Below are 17,170 nucleotides of genomic sequence, written 5' to 3'. Positions count from 1 at the left end.
AAGCCCAGCTGACAGATGATGCCGATCCAACCCGATATGAATATAGTGTTTGCCAAAGCAATTATTATGCATCCCGCAAATGTGCAAATTAATCGAAATGCTAATAAGCAGAAAGCGAACATTAAACTGTTTGTTTCATGTATGCACTTTTGATTAAGAGTTATGGCATAAAACCGTGGCCGACATATAATAAATTGTCGCATTTGTTTAACGCTTTGATAGCCAGCAGGTTTAGTGGTTGATTAAAAAAGTGTCGAATGGTGTTGAAATGTAATTATACTTTCAGAGTATGAAAATGTTTGCTCTGGCAATACCTTAATTGCTTTTACTCAGTGCAGCGAAATAAATCTCTAGAATGTGTGGAAATTTTAATAAAACCGCTAGCCTCCCGTTCCCCAGATTTCTTTGAGAGCGTTTATTGTTTTCAAAATTGCCGCCTTTGAGCAGCGTCTTAGACTAATCCTTTTTGCCAGCCCAAAACAAAGCCTATTACCAAACTTGAGCCATAAATATTAAAACATATTGTTTTAAAATTTCAGCTGGGCTGCCTTGACGGGGCCATAAAGATAATTCATTTAAATGGACATGTGCCTGCTAGGTGCTGCCCCGAGGCAAGATGGCTTATGCAAATTAAATTACAATTATAAATTCTGAGCACCATTCCCGGCTGAGCCGCCTGAGCGGCCCGAGTTGGCCCTGACCAAGTGGCCATCTCGCCGGAGCCACCATCTTGGCCTAATCTCAGGACAGCCTCGGGCTGACATTACACTTGCAAATGCCATATGCGAAATGTAAATATTTAAAATGCTAAAACACATTTCACACTCGAGTCTGCAGCTCTTTGACAGACGCTTCTCAGTGGCATTGTGGAATAATCCGCCTTTCCGTCCCGTATCATCCGAGTGTTTTTGTTGGGGATTCACTCAAAACGAAGGCTAAAAGCCCTTGTGCAATTTCATTTGCTGCCTTGATAATACCCTTTGAATTGCGGGCTTTAATGCCTGTTTAATTCTGCAAAATATTTTAATGCTCTGTCGTGGAAATTCCGCAATTGATTTCATATCAAATACATTGTAGATAACTCAAGCTTAACAATTGATTCATGCATTTCGGTGAAACACATTTTACTCTGTGGGAATGCCAGTAGTCATCGGCTGACCACTCTTCATCACCAGTAGTTGAAGTTTAACGACCATTAAATTGAATTAATGCTGCATTCGAAATACATTTTCTGCACATTTTCCCTGCGTTCAAGCGGATGTTGGTTAAAGGTGAAGCGACGTTTGGGAGAGAAATTCATTTGGAAGGCAGACTTGTCGACTCGAAAAGCATTTTGGGTACGATAAAAGCGCAAAAATTGGGTGTTAAAAATGTTTAAAAGTTTTTCCGTGTACCAAACAGAAGTTGGAAAAGTGAACCCACACGCAGAAGTGTGTGTTTATAGGTGTATAGTTGGCGAAACTAACAACAATATGGAAATCAGTTAACAGAAAAAACAACGTAATGGAATGAAGTCGAGACTTCACCAACTTTGACTTTTTCACAACAACATTTTCGGTCTCCCGGGCGGACGGTTTCCGGTTTCGATTCCCGAATCTTGTGCTCGTGGGCAGGGTTGCCAGCTATCTTATTTCGAAATAAAGTAATATTTTAATTGGTTCTACAGAAGAAATTAATATTTCTTTATACGATTTGTCTAAATACTTATTTAAACAATTTTGTTTTTGGGCTTTATTCAACTTCTATTTTAAAAGATATTAAAATATTCTCAAAGAGCCAAAATACGAGATACTTTTATTTACTTTTGTTGCCTCCGAAATGGCAACTCTGGCTTGTGGCTTGCGGCAACTTCCTGTTTCCACGGCTCTTATCTACGCCTTTTGTCTCTTGACCGAAAAGTTTGTCCTCCGCCAGCCAGAAGCTTGATTAAAGCGAAACTTAAATGCAAAACACTTCAAAATTGTCTGATTACGGACGCAGAAAAACGGAATGCAATTGCGAGCAATCTCGTCCTGCACCTGTAATTATGGCACGGCGAATGAAAAATGTGAAATGTGGGAGGCGCGGCGTACGCCCATTGAAGTGTAAAACAAAAGTATGAAGGATTGCTAAAAGCAATTTGAGAACAACAGAGTGAAAACGCTCCCAGCTCCCCGATCTCATCTCGAGGCTCCCCGAGCCCAAGAATGGCAGAAGTTGGCGTTGCCATGGCAATTATGAAGCTGCAAGAGGTTGCAGCGCTTCGAACGGCTGAGTGGGGATGCCCTGCAGCTCAAGGATACACTCAGAAACTGTCATCCCCCAGATAAAGTATAAGGGTTTGGAATTTGTATCCATTTTCTGCTTAAATTTGTATCCATTTTCTGCTAGACCGATTTAAATACTTGCTTTATTATTTGCATATCCAAAATAATATTAAATAATTTACGAAGTCTTTTGTGTGTATTTTAAATATCGAGGTCCTAAAGCGACTTATACTTTATGCTCTTTGTTATGTATCTTATGCTAGTGTTCACAAAGAATGAAATTCCATAAAAGAAAAGACACGCAAACTTAGTTCAAAATATATTGAAAGACTCTATAATAAAGATAATAGCTTAGCCCTAAGTCTAGCAGATCTTAGCTTACCGGTCCTTTTATCTTTTTAATATATTTCCTCAAGAAACAGTATAGATTTTTTGTATAATAGCACGCTTAACTGGAGTTATGGTTTTGATATTTCAAAAAATAATCAAATCACTTCGTTATTAATAAAACACACAGATTTAGAAGGTATTTAATAGGTGGATACAGCTGTTTCCTCTTAGTATCCGGTCTTAATGAAAAGTACTACAATAGTAGAAATCCTTTGTACCCTTGCACAGGAACTGGGCGTACTCGATAAAAAGCTATTCATTTTACTTACTGCAAATTAAGTAACAGCAAGTATCTTTTTGTGAGTGTGGCCTGAGGAGCGGGTGGTTTAAGGAGGGGCGGCACGGCGGGCATGGGGATTGCTATCTCAGTGGCATACTTAGCCGGAGACTATGCATTACCCGAGAACTTTATTAAAGTGCACGGTGAGTGCGCCTCGGCACCTGCGGCTGCGACAACTTGGCAGCCAGCTATGCGGCTATAACCATGATCCTTTTAGCTGTTCCAACTGGCTTAAGCCCGACTCGGCCGCAGGCTAGGCCCCCGGCCATAAAACATGTTTGTACCGCAATTAAAATTCGAACCGCCGGGGAGGGAAGGGAAAAGGCCAAGCCGCAAGGACCTTTTCACATATTAATGAAGGGGCCATAAGTAAACATTGCCCTTTGTAATTACCTTGGGCAAACACAATGGAGCTAAGCTTTTATTTCGGGGCTGTTGACTTTGAATTAACAAAAGCAACTGGCATAAAAAGACAAAAGTGTAGTGTAAACATAAAGTATTTACATACGGTTAAGTGAGAGCCCAATGGCAGGGACTAAATATTAAAACGGTCTCCGCTTATTGTTAAGGGTGGAGGCGGAGAGTTCAGTGTGTTGATCAGGCATTTCTACTTTTATTGCCGGTCGGGTTCCACTTTTTTATTGGTCGCCATAAAGAGGGTCCTTGCTGACGTGTATGCCCAAGTCTAGCCGCTCGTTTTATGGCGCATAAATCTGTTCGAATGACGGCGAATTCTTTTGCCGAAAATAGATATCCTACAAGACGACCGCTCCCTTCTCCGATCCCTTACAGCCTGCTAATTTCGACAACAAATCTGCTAAGCCAGCTTATGGTCACACACACATATACACACTCGGGTGCGTCCTGCAGGATACATATACTTATAGATGTATTTCGGGGATACACACTGCGGCTGCTTTGATTTTTATTGTGGCAGAAACTGGAATTGAAACGTAAATCTTTGCGGAATTGCCAGAGTCGGAATTGATTTTTTACGGCTCGTTGTTGCCCTTATGAGCGATTCAGCCAGGGAGCCCGGAATGTCCGGGCTAGAGATTAATCCGAGCTGAAGCCGTGCAACTGGTGGGATAATCGAATTGCGAGCCACATTGTTTGCGCAAATAGCGATACACTGACATCCGTCTGTTTATGTTTCTGTTCGCAGCGGGCACAATTTGTTTTAATTGCGAGCAAAACAACTGAATAATCACATTACTTCGCCGGGGGGCAGAGTGGGCGGTGGGTGGTGGACCATGGGTGACAGTGGGAGGGTTGTTTACCAACTGCAGCTGATTCAGTTAAGCTCTGCGGAGAAAGCAGTTCGTATGCGTGCAAACGGCTTAAAAAAACGCGCGAAAAACAGGACAGAAAGCATCATATGCCAACTTCGATAAATTGCAGAGGCGTAAATAAAACGCAACGGCGATGGCAGGAAGCTCGATGCGGAATTGTGTCAACAGCAATCGCAATCCCAATCCGCCAGTCCCAAGAGCTACGTGCCCACTCCGCACACTCTTATAATCTTTAATTTAAATATATGCTATGTGATGTATACCTTGCAGTGCGGCGACTGTTCGAGTCCCCTCATAACGATGTGGCCATAGCTCTCCTCCAGATTCAAGACCGATGGACCTCTGCCCACATACGTGGCGGGTGTCTACATATACGTACCTATATGCATGCCCGGCTTAAAGCCTGGCTGCCTGGCAACGGCTGTCGCAAAGGATTCATTTCGTTTCGTTTACTCCCACCGCCTGATGCCTTCAATATCACGCATACGCCCGGTAGTACTGGTGGTGTGGGTGGAGTGGCTGGTGTGGGTGGGCCGGGTGCGAAGTGTCAACCACTTGCAACTTTTGACGTTATATTTTTGTTGGTTTTCAATTAAAAAGTTTGCCTTATCCTGCTTTTGTTGCAGCGCCCAACTGGCCTCCTCGGCAGCAGTTCGCCCCTTTTTTGCCCCGATTTCATTGTCCTGATGATGCCTCTGACAGCCTCCTGACGGCCTGCATGCAACACATTTCAGCCAAATGGAAATCGCAGACAATTGCCATTGACGTGGGCAAACCATTTAGGTAAATAATTGCTTTGCCAGCTTAGTCCGGCATTTACAGCAATCAAACAATGGCCGGCAATTTCGCAGGCTCCGAACTGAATTAATATGTATGTAGATGGCATGAAATCACGTGAAATATGACCTCTTCAAGAGCAACTGAGAGGTAAGGAAAATCCGGCAATCAAGTCCATCAAAATGGAAAATAAACATTTTTAATAAAATGTATAAGTACATTTTCGTATTTATGACAGAACATAAAAAATTTACTTCTGTGAACGAGGCTTGTTATTTTATTTTGTATTTTATTGCTTATATTTATAGCAAAAAAAAACAATTTGAAATTTGGAGCGGTATACAGAGTGTTTAAATAACTGACAAGCATTAAAAAAGATGTCCTTTAGTTGTACTTACAAAAAAGCCTAAAATTTCTTTTTTAGGAATTCCAAAAACATTATATTTAGTGTTATTTAAATCCTGAATCACTAGCATAAACGGATTATATTGGTTTTGTACTTTTATAACTCGAAGTCAACGGTTTAAGCTTCAAGCTGTGTGTTTCGTTTGAATATTGAGATTATCCAGCGGCACAACTTTTCTTTACGAAATTAACAATCTGAAATGAGAACAGCATATAAATATTTCCCTTTCAGCTGGCACCTACATTGTACGTTTCTGGACATTGCACTTGCAACAAGCGGTCTTTAAGGACTTTTCCTGCACACATGAAATCGAAATACGCTTCTCTGCCAAGTTGATCGTAAATTTTGCTGACAAAACTCCGTTTCCGGCACGTTTTATTATCCTGGCGCACTTCCAAGCGTAATTGATTGATTGATGGATGGATGCATGGATGGACCAAGCCCTCGCGCACATGCCCCACCTCCACATCCCCACAAAAAATACACATCCAACCGGGCAATGGCCCACATTAAAGCAACCTCTTTTGGCCAAAAGTCAGGACAACTTAGCACATTTAAGCTTTAATTAAGAGCAACAAAGACGAACAATTATCTGACCCCGTTTCGGGAGTCGACCTCCCCGGCCGGCTTAAATGATGCGTTAAGATGACTCCGATGAAGGATCACGAAAGTGGCTTGCGGCTTTCGGGGTTTCTGTGGGCCCGTGGCCGCAAAGGACTTTAAGGCCAAATACCGAAGCGGCAAAGAGAGAAAAATCCCTTGCCGAATGGACCGAATGGCAGAGTGAACCTCCCTTCCACATAATTCGCAAAGGCATTGCAAATGAATTAAATTACACAGAAGTGCGAAATAATGGCCGGCAGGCCAAAGAGTTGCGTTGCCAAGAACTATGCAAATGGACTCTCGCCGGGGAAGGAGGCCAGCCCTTTGGCTCCTAAGTCGGTAGGTGGCAGGGATTTTCGCCAAAGACCAAATCCTATTAAAATCCAATTGCCTGTGAATAAAATGATGGCGTGACGGACTCGGTGGCCCTGCCTGGATGTGGATTGTTTGTCACTTAATTAAGGTTAATGTGCACGTCCGACTGGCAGCCGGGCTTAACTTTGGATCTGTAAACAAGTCGCATGCGTAATTAAATTTCCAATGGGCACGAGGATGGGATGGGCACAGCAGCAGCTGCTGCCGAACTTTGACCTCCGGGCCTTTTCTGCTGCGGATGTAGCTTCGGGCAGCAGGACATTGTGCCGTCGACTGTGTGACAAGTTTATTTCATTACGGCCACAATGCAAAACACTTCCGCCTGCTGAGCCACCATGTCGCCGCAGAGTGGAATCAAATTGAAAGTTATCAAAATGTGTGCATAACGGCTTGCCAAATAGTCGTTTTCCTGGCCTTGGCCCGTTCCCGTCCCAAATAAATTTAATTACGCCAACAAGTCAGACAAGTGTCTCTAACTAAGCGTTAGCCGCACTCCCGAACACAGCGCATCGCAAACAGATTTGCATGGCAAACAAAACTTTTCCCAGCCGCTCAATGTATGCGCATTTCTAAATCCAAGCTACTGCGGCCGTGACTTTCGCTCTCACTTTGCGGGTAATCGGTTTGCAGAAGCCGCACATCTTATCGTATTTAGATGGAGTTCGAGAACAACTTTGCCGGGAGCGTCTCATCTGAATTTCTCCGAGACGCCAAATTCGTTGATTTGGATAGATTCTTAGTTTTGTATCTTACAAATACTCAGTATTTTCATGCTTCCCAATTACTCGCAGAATAGTTAACTCTGCTAAAACATAATAATACGAAATCAGGTCGGTAAACTATACGATCCATAAGCTTAGATCTAGTTTGAGAATATTTGGAAGGCCTGAGTAATAAAGACAAATCTTGGACCACTTTGAACTTATTTTCATATCTAAAATAAAAACGTTGGGCTCTAGACCCCAAAGAGTGTAGAAACAATGCACGGAACGGTTATTAAACTTGAGAATCCTTTCCCTATAAGACACCCATTGAAAACGAGACCATTGTTTTAGCAACCCAACAAACATAAACTCAATTTCACTCTTAAATATAGAGGATTTTAATATATGGCGAATGCGAGTATGACACTCTCGCCCTCCAAATTCTTACCGCCTCACCCATCCAGACAAAGTAAAACATTTTTTTTTGTTGTTTAAAATAAACGCGTAGACTATCATTAACAATGCTGATCAGCTAGTTTCCATATGGGTAATAACCTTTGGTTATCTATCATTTAAGTACACACTTAGAGTTAAAACAAAATTACAGGTTTGTGAAATTAATTAAAAGAACGATGCAGAAATATACATTATTTACAATATTCGTAATATTTATTATGAATATATCATTACATTTTTACCTTCTATTTGTGTTTAACTAGTTCAACTGATCCACCTACCATCGCCATTAAGGTTGTCCGCCACGTCCTGGAGCACACATATCACACCCTGTTGGTGGGAGAAGGAGCCGGGGACTTCGCGAACTCCATGGGATTCCAGACCCAATCTCTAAACACTCCGGAAACCACAGAGATCTCTGAAAACTGGACGGCGAATAACTGGCAGTCATACTTCTGTGGAAATGCCTATCCGGATCCCTTGTCGTCGTACGGTCCGTACAAGCCGTTGACTTCGTGGGATGAGGATGCTTCTGGAACTGGACATCATGAGATCGGAGTTGATAACCACGACACTACCACCATGGTCGCCATCGATGTGGATGGCAAGATCCTCGTGGGCACTTCTACCAACGGACTGCGACACAGGCTACCCGGACGGGTTGGGGATGCCTCAAACCCTGGTTCTGGCGCTTATGCGAAGGTGGTAGGTGGCTTGTTGATAGCACAGGTATATCTTTAAACCATTAAATACATACATTTTTAATAAATGTTCACTATGACTTTGAATTATTTTGACTTTAATTCCGTTAAAATGTGTGTATTTTATTAATTTTAATTTTTCTTTGTTTATTTTAGGACACACACTTCCATATCACATTTCATTTACAATTCTTATAAGAAACTTGTACTATTCAGGGAAATATTTTTTTGTGGTGTAGGCATCTTTTGGCACGCTATCGTACACACTTGAGGAATTTCCCTATCAAAGCAAGCCGAAAACTTTCCCGAAGTTTCCTGCGGCTGGGGGATAAAAGTGTGATATGATGGCCGGAGTTTTATTGTCCCGGCCAGATTGCAACTCCCTTTATGGCTGGCACACTTCGGCTGGCGCTGGCTGATCCCGCCATTAATGCCTGCAAATTGTGCCTCGACACGCCAGCAAATTCAATACAAAATAGAAAAAGTTCCTGGCAACTTAAACACTCTGCCTGGCTCGGTTCAGCTGAGGGAAGCTAGTAGTTGGGTGGGCTGCCTTTATTTTTTACAGTCGCTGCTGGAAACTTTTCTCATTAGTCACTATTTTTAGCTGCAGTTTAATTGTTACACACTCGCAGGACCAAAGTTTTCCAGCCCGAGTGCGAGTACTCAGGGTTGCTTCAATTTTTTATTCCTCGGCTGGGAATTCATTTCATTTGGTGGTGGGTGGCTGCCACTTGAGCAAGATTTGTGTAAACAAATTAAGCGTGCTGCATGTCAGGCCGTTTCTTTTCTAACCATTGAGCAGGTGCGAAATGAGTATGAAGAAGTTACGCCCGACGAAATTAAAAGTTTTCGGGCCCCCAGTGGCAATTAAAGTTAATGCGAGTGTGTGTGGTTGTTGGCAGGGGCATTCCCCAGTAATTACACAAGACTCGTGAGCAATGCCTGTAATTCAGGCCCGAACGAGGAGCACAAAGCTTTGACGTGCCGGAGTCCTGCTCTGACACAGGACCTTCCGGAGGAATCTGCCTAATGGCGCCCCGGGAGCCTGTTTGATGCACTGTTCGGTGAAATTTCATACGTTTGCCGGTGGTACCTTTGCCGGAATCCCACCAGGCAATGTGTTCCGTCACATCGCTTTCCGCGCTGCCATAGAAATTCGTCAGCCCTCTCTTGTTTCAGACAGAAACCCGGCTTTAATTAAGTGCATGCCTCCACTTGCGCTGCGAATGTGAATCCTTTGACTTGCCGCGCCCGGAATCTCCTCGCACAACAAATTAAATGACGATTTACATTAACCCTAGACGACATCCTTGCGGAGTCAACCGGTCCAAAGGCATTTTCATATTAAATTACCCGAGAAGGGTCGGCAAGACAAATGCACTTAATAAGTTCACCAGGTGGAAACACAAGTCCTGCTCTCATCGTTTATGCCAAATCGGCTTAACAATAACATCGAAATCGTCGGCAAATTATAAGGAACTGCAGTCGAGAGTAAAATCTCTTACCATGCTATTAAATCTGCATTTTATAGAAACTAAAATTAAATGGCAAAGACCCAACTGCATCTCTTTCCACCCTTCTTTTTTAAACCATTCACTGCCGTAAAGAATGACTAATTACAGCAACTGGATGGGATAGTAGAGGTTAATTACTTTCCCTGCCTTTGACAGCGATTTTTTTCACCACCCTTCTACTAGGAAACACTAAGAAAACTTTCTTATTATTTCAAGCAACGTATTTATTGTTCAAAAAATGGGATGAAGCCTTAATAAACAAACGAAGTAAATACAAACTAAACCAATTAAGTAGACTTACAGGCAAAAACAATAGAGAAGTATTTAGTTCACTATCAGCTATTTTTGGGTTCTCTCCTTAGACATACAGATATTGAACGTATACGACGAGTACGGAAAACTTTGGATTGGATTAATTGGATTGGGTGAGATATGTGCAGGTTTCATTCGACATTTTGATTTGAGATGTTCAATGAGTTTCCATTTTATTTTACCCTTTTTCAGAGGGGTTACTTTTCAGTTGAATCAAAATAACTATTGCTATAGTAATAGGTTTGCAAGCTTCCATTGTAAAACATTTTGGCTTAGGTATAACTTAAACTATAGATTTCCAGCAAGTGTGCGGCTTAGACAAACTATGACTATTTAGTTCAAAACGCTTTTGAATGGCAAACATGGTAAAAAATATGCATATGTTAGTAGAGTAGACTTAAAGGAACGATGATTGATTTCAGAGGGACGAACTAAGTGTGAATAAATATTATAGGACTTTTCTTGGACACTGGACTCGAGCCCCGACTTATTAACTTAGGTATGTACAAGTTAACCTTATTTGGATATAAACACAATCCTACGATATGATACAAAACACTTAAAAGCTATAGCCTTACTCTTCACATAGTTCGCATAAGTTAAGGGCGGCTGGGCTCAGTTGATCCACATCTCGCAGCAATAAATTGTTGAGTTTCCTTTTTAAGGCACAGACATTATGTACACCTGACAGTACTTAGGTCACTATATAGAGAGGGACTCTGGTAGATCTATGTGGCTGGCGGTTTGCCGTGCACGCGAAACCGGTAGAGGCACGTGTAGGTGGGTTGCCCATGGTTCGTCTCGATGCGCAGCTCGACAATCTCGTACGGCCGTTTGATGTCCAGGTTCTGAACGGCGAAGTACTGGAGGGAGGCGCCATTGTCCTCAAACTGGTACTCGCCGAACAGCACAGGCTCCTGGTCCTTCTCTTGCTCCAACCCCTGGATAAATGCAAATCTTGTTAGATCTCAGCCATATCTTTTCCTGATTTTTCACTCTTACCCAGACGGTGAAGTTGCGAGGAGCGGAGTCTATCCTTCCTGTCGGGGACAAACTCTTGGGTATGTGTTCGAGGGTGAATCCAGTGACGTACACCAGCGAGTTAAGCTTCAGTACTGTAGGGGTGAAAATTGTAAGAATTTTCTTTAGATTAAGTACTGACTCGCGACTTGCCTAGGAATCCGGGGAAACCCTGGAATGCCCAGCACTCTCCTGGCTGCACATTGGGCGAGATGGCCACCCTTGGTGTGTTGGTGGGGTACCAGAGAGGAATGCCGAACACCGATATCTGAGCAGATTTTGTCTGGTAGCTCTCGGTACAGCGCGTCGAGAGGATTTGGCCGCCCGCCGACTCCAGGGCGAAGTCCACCAGACCCGTCTTGTCGGCATCGTAAATGGCCAGCACCGTCTTGACTATCTGGCGCACCTCCTCCTCGCGGATGTGGCCCTTCAGCGCCTTGGCACTCTCGTTGTGTTTTGCCTCCACGACCAGCAAAATCTCCCGCTTGAGCCGCTCGCTGATGTCGCTCATCAGCAGGATACTGGAACGCTCGATCTCGTCGCGGATGTTGTTGTTAGTGCGCTTGTTCAGCTCCAGCAGCTGCTGCTCCAGGTAGTCCTTGGCCACGAACATGCTGCGCACCCAGTTCTGCAGATCAGCATCATCCAATTGGCCAGCGGCACCGCCAGCGGTGGATTGTTTGAAGCCCAGAATCTCGACCAGGGAAAGTTTGATTTGCTTGTTGAGAAGAGCGAACTGAGAGTCATTCAGAGCAGAAAGTTTAGATTCGATCTCGGCCAGCAGCCCGCTGAAGCGCCGATCCTGGGCCAGTTCGTGCTGCTGCATCCGTTCCAGCAGATCCTCCTGACTAAGCTTCAGGTTGCTGATTGACTGGTGCAAGTCGGCGTTCTCCGCCTGCTTATCTGAAAGGGCCAACTTAATGAATGCGATCTCCCTGTTCAGGGCATCAATTTGGATCTCTGCGGGAGGAGAACCAGAACTCTCCTTGGGCACAATCTGCTGCACTTTGAGATTAATACGAGCATCTACAAAGTCGGCCAACTCGGGAGCCAGCAAGATACGTTCCAGCAGCGCCGCAAAGTCAATCTGCTCCAATTTATATGTGTAGTGCGATTCGTGCAGGTGGACCTCTGACTTAATTAGCCTGGTGATCTCCTCTAGGTTAGTTTGGGATAGCTTTGCTCCATCCTGCCAGCCATCCGATTGTTGCACCTCCAGTTTCAGTTTTATGGCCAGATCAGCCAAATCCTTTTCGGTTAGCTGTTGCTTCTGGGTAAATTGCTGCAGGTTCTCCTTCATCAGCTGGACAATTAGTTGCACCTGCTGCGGTGGCAGTTCCTTGGATTGCTGCTGCATTTTCAGCTCCACCAACTGCTGCACGTAGCTGTTGACATGGTTTAGGATGTTTTCGTACTCCTCCGCAGTCAGGGCCTTCTGTATGTTCTTCTCGATGCTGGCCATGTTGACCTTAATGGCCTCGGCTTCCTCCTGGGCACTTCTGACGGTGACGGTGGGCACCGGCAGCCAACTCTTCAAGGAGGCTCCAGCATCGGACAAACGGCTTTGCAGGGAGCCGAGAAGGGTCAACGGCAGCGGCAAAAGAGCTTCGGCGCGCTGAACGTACTCGATGCGTTGATCCTCCTGCAACAGCGACCATCCTGATCGAAGAGAAAACGAAACAGAGCACTATTAGTTGGCTATCCTTCTACATTTTACAGTTCCCCACAACTTCGATATTCAAAGGGACTTGGGTAAGGGGAACTCGTCTTTGGGGTTAGTTCCAACACAAATGCAGAAGGATAGAGTTCGGTTTTGGCCAACCAATATTGCTCGTTTACATTTTACTTACCATTTAGCGAACTTCCAACAAATGGCAAATAAAACAAACTACTCTTCTTTTGTACTTGATGTTTTGTATGAAATTGTTTGCGATTTATTTTTTGTATAGACATTACAAAGCAAACAGCGAACAAATTACAATTAAACGTTGTTTGACAACAAGTAAGTTTTAGTTAGGGCATTCACCCAGACGGATAATGGCCCTAATTGTTGGACAAGAGTTCAGATAACGTAAATGATTACAAGAGTTCTGCAATTTGAACAGCGGCGAGCTCTATCCTTCTCCCATCAGCCTGTGATGTTGCATTGTGTTGGGAATCGTGTGGGTTAGAAGGGTGGGTTATTTGTGGGGTGGGTGTCAATGAGAAAGTGTAAATGAGGCGACAAAGAATATTGGATAGGTGGTATAATTGCGATCCCAGCAGACGGAAAAAACACGGACCAAATGCTTCAGTTTGTACTTGAATTGTTCATATAGAAAGTGTCGCATATCTGTTGATATGCCAAGGAGCGTTGCTGTCTCAACATCCTATTAAGATCCTATTAAATAAGCAACTGCTTCAGCAGTTCGACCACCAAACGGTAGCCTCCCCACTCCAGGTGTTCTCTACACACGCTCATAATAGACTTGATCGTCGGCTTGAAAGAGCTGGCGCCCCTTGTTGACCACGTTCTGACCGATGGTCCTCAAATACAAAACATAGTCATCGGCCCAGTCGCGAACGCGCACCGCATGCTCGGCGGCCTGCGAGCGCAGCGATTCATACTGGGCCTGGTTCAGGTAGTCGCTCACATTAATCTTGGGCAACTCAGGGAGGGTGAATGTGTATTCGGACAGGGATTTGGGTGGGAAAGTTTCATTGGGGTGTATGTAATAAAACAGACCTGCAAAGGCAAAGCAAATTAGGCGTTGGTCCGTGACAGATGGCGTATGTAAAACAAAACATGTCTTCACGTGGCCAAAAATACTGATTCGCGGGATTTTACTAACAACAAATTACTGATGGCGTCACGCGACTGTCAACGACCAGGCGAACGTATAAATAAAACCACTGAAGGTGATATAACACGAGTTCTCGAACCGATACAAGGTCAGGGCACACGATCGAACATATTTTACTTTACATTATTGTAAATCAGACTGTGCTCTGGAGGTCAACTTACCAGTCAACAGCAGCAACGGCAGCAGAATCAGCAGGAATATGAGGAACCGCTTTTTCGACTTGTTTTCCGCATTCGAGGATCGCAGCAACCACGTGTCCAGGCTCAGCACCGATCCAATGAAAATGTACAGGTAGCGCAGCAAACTAGTGAAACCTCCGCCGATAGCCTGGGTTACCTTTCCCACAAATCCCACTTGCTGTCGATTTTGGCGCCTAGCATAGTAGTTTTGATAGGCATTTGTCTCGGTGGCCGAGAGAGTGGTCACTCGAGTCCACACGGTGGAGATGCTGCTGACAACCAGCTGGATAAGGCGGACAAGCCACCAGCCCTGGCTTTTCTGCTGCCCAAAGGTGGCGTCCAGTTCGTCGGCGGAGTCGTAGTTAGCCTGCTGGGTGTACTTGGACTGGTAGCGGCGACGGATGAACTCCTCCTGGGCGGGGTTCTGCTGGACCATGTAGTTGACACGATCGTTATGGTTTTCCAGACTGCGCCGGGACATGTTGGGCATGGCCACTATGCCCGGAGCCAGCTGGCGGCGGTGGGGGGACAGTTCGGAGTAGGTGTAGTCCGTTTTAGGGGTTTTGCTGCAAGGTAACCCAGTTAGTATTTGGTTTTAAGATTTTAGGATTAGTTCACTCACTTCCAGTACTCGCCAGCATCACGGTACTCGATGTAGGCCAGGTAGTCGCTGACATTTCCCGAGCTGAGGTTGCCATTGGAGTGGTTGAGCTTCTCCTGGACGGAGTTCAGCGTGTTTTGTGTGGTCTCCAGCTGGCTTCTGTTGCGCGGCGTCGATGTGGCTCCACCGGACAGCTTGGTGAAGATCGACGTGACTGTGGTGGTGGTCGAGGTCTGCTTGCGTTTGGCCTCCGGGGTCATGTCGTCGCTGGAGTAGTCGGAGGTAAGCTGGGCGAAGGCCTTGCCTCGGGTTTTCTTGCTGCTGCTCGACTCCACTGTGTGCTCCTCCACTATCGTTCTGAAAGGGATGTAGATAGTAGTTGGTTAAGATTTGGCGAAAATATTTGACTGAGTAAGTCCCTGATAACGTGTTCGGAGTCGTTTCTAACAGCGAGTACAACGTATCAAAACAAAAATACGAAAATATGCTCATAAACGCTGCTGACCTTCAACGCTTCTGGCTGCTAGCCCGCCCCAAACTGCTCGCCTTTGAGGCTAAAACGTGAAAATGAATCTGTGATGGCCAGCGTTGGCACACGAGTGTCGTCATCGAGTTTGAAGACTGATCAGAGCGTCGGGCTGTCTTGAATTAGGCGCCAAAAGCGAAAAGCTAACGAAGCTCGACGAGATACCGCACCCTGTATGTGGCTTTGCCTTCGTTTTCTGCCCGTTTCGAAATTGAAATTCGCGCCGAGCGTGAATAACAACGAGGTGACGTCATGGCGGCAAGCACACGGCATGCTGACTGTATAGTAGTGACTATAAATATGCTGCTGTACAGTCGAACATCTCTTGATATAACTTATCGCTGAACAAATGTACAGTGTTATCTGGGAAATCTCAAATGATGTTTGGTTTGATCAAAATATTTAAGTACTTTTAGCTCTTCTAGCGGCGAGACTATCGAAGTTCGACTGTGGTAGTGACGCGATTGTTTAATAAGTTAGCTAATCGTGTATTACGTGGAACGAAACTGGATTTTGGAATAGCCTGCAATTAAACTCACAAAAATATAGTTCCACCCTCAAAAACCCCTATAAATATAACTACTTTCACTGATTATACGTTCTAACAATAACAAAAGTGCAGGAGCAGGCTGTTTTGGTGGAGGGTTTCCAGCTGAAGAGGTCCTACTTCGGGAGCAGCCCCAACACTTACTGCACACTGGGGACCGCCGACTTCTTCTTCGGGTGGTGCACATGCACATGTCCCTCCTCTCCGGCGTGATCGCAGTTCTCATGGTCACAGGCCGATCTCAGGAAGGGGGTCTTGGAACGCGACCGCCGACGCGTTTCTATCTGGTACGTATCATCGCCCATGATTGGATTCTCCGCCAAGTGCTCGGGGGCCCTGCGAGGAACACAAATAATTAACATGGGCTGCGATTTATGTATTTGGAGTAAACATTAAAACCCGTCCGCGTCCGTGAGAGCGAGTTCGTGTTTGTGTGCGTGCTGGGCGTGGGTTGTTTACAATTGGGCAGCTGGAAAACGTTCGTGGGGTCTAATGCTTTACTTTAATGCTCGAGTGCTTTTCCCATCGGGCTCTCCTCGCAGCATTAATGCCGCCTTATGCAATGCGATTGCGATGCGATGCGTGTGTGGAAACGAAATGAGCGCAATGCCCGGTTTTTAATTAGAATGCAATGGGGAGGTAAGTAGGCATGGGCAGGCCGTAGAGAAGGCTTCTAAAAATAGGAGGGCGCATTTTCGGCTCGCGAATCGCTTGCCAGTGACCGTGGAAGCTGACTTTTCGCGGGGTGGGAGAGGCGCCCCTTGAGCATAGATTCCAGGGGGCGGGGCAGGCGGAACAGGGTGCTCCGGCGGCCACGGCCACGCCGACCACAAACAGCAAACAACGGCCGCTAATCAATACAGAGACAGCGAGTTGCCCAAAATGGGTTCGCAGCACAGGCGCAAACATTGGGTATTTCGGTGAAATGGAAACCCAAACAAGTTTCCGCAGCTGCGTCATAGGCACGCACACACACACAAACACGAACAACTGGGTCTTGGAGTTTCAGGCATTTCGCACATACTTAAAGGTATTCTCGTTCCACCGCACTTATTGAAATTGCTCTAGAATTTATTAGCTGAATACGCGGCTTGTTTGCAAACGCCGCAAATGTTTTATAAATAGCCTCAACTGGCGCGACGAAATCACGTCTTTTCCGAGCGGCGAAAATTTTTTTATAATGTTGGTAGGGTTGTCAGTTTTTTCGATAATTCTTCTGTAGACGTAAGCAAACGTAACCAATCGTAACCGAACGTAACCAATCGTAAGCAAACGTAAGCATCACTGTTAGATTTTAACAGGCGCCGCGGCGTTGGCGCTGCTCTGTCGCTGTTAGATTCTGATGCATCTTAACAGCGGAAATCTCTGGAAAACACGCCACTGTGGCGGAAAGTG

At 45.1% G+C, this 17,170-nt stretch overlaps 2 protein-coding genes across 3 annotated transcripts; one reads left to right on the top strand and one right to left on the bottom strand.

The window, feature by feature from the left end:
* The first annotated feature begins 6,243 nt into the window (after window positions 1-6,243).
* LOC127010971 (putative N(4)-(beta-N-acetylglucosaminyl)-L-asparaginase GD10667) lies at window positions 6,244-8,270 on the top strand. The gene is made up of 2 exons (XM_050887268.1): window positions 6,244-6,333; window positions 7,824-8,270. Exons 1-2 carry the CDS (start codon window positions 6,244-6,246, stop codon window positions 8,268-8,270), a joined length of 537 nt encoding a protein of 178 aa, XP_050743225.1.
* A 1,682-nt stretch (window positions 8,271-9,952) lies between these two features.
* LOC108030221 (klaroid protein) lies at window positions 9,953-16,972 on the bottom strand. Of its 2 annotated transcripts, XM_044091923.2 has the most exons (7): window positions 16,800-16,972; window positions 15,920-16,111; window positions 14,724-15,059; window positions 14,084-14,667; window positions 11,233-12,738; window positions 11,062-11,174; window positions 9,953-11,000 (listed from the first exon to the last, which is right to left on the bottom strand). In XM_044091923.2, the coding sequence occupies exons 2-7, from the start codon at window positions 16,078-16,080 to the stop codon at window positions 10,788-10,790; spliced, it is 2,913 nt and encodes a 970-aa protein (XP_043947858.1). In that variant the 5' UTR covers window positions 16,081-16,111; window positions 16,800-16,972; the 3' UTR covers window positions 9,953-10,787. The 2 variants fall into 2 exon arrangements, with proteins under 2 accessions (XP_043947858.1, XP_016958489.1); XM_017103000.2 differs by lacking the exons at window positions 9,953-11,000; window positions 11,062-11,174; window positions 11,233-12,738 and adding an exon at window positions 12,974-13,804 and having other exon boundaries at window positions 16,800-16,966.
* Window positions 16,973-17,170: the final 198 nt, after the last annotated feature.

The sequence above is a fragment of the Drosophila biarmipes genome, chromosome 2R (assembly GCF_025231255.1).
Source record: "Drosophila biarmipes strain raj3 chromosome 2R, RU_DBia_V1.1, whole genome shotgun sequence".
NCBI classification, from domain to species: Eukaryota; Metazoa; Arthropoda; class Insecta; order Diptera; family Drosophilidae; genus Drosophila; species Drosophila biarmipes.
Note: the sequence above shows the minus strand (reverse complement) of the source record. Positions and strands in the feature narration are given on the sequence as shown.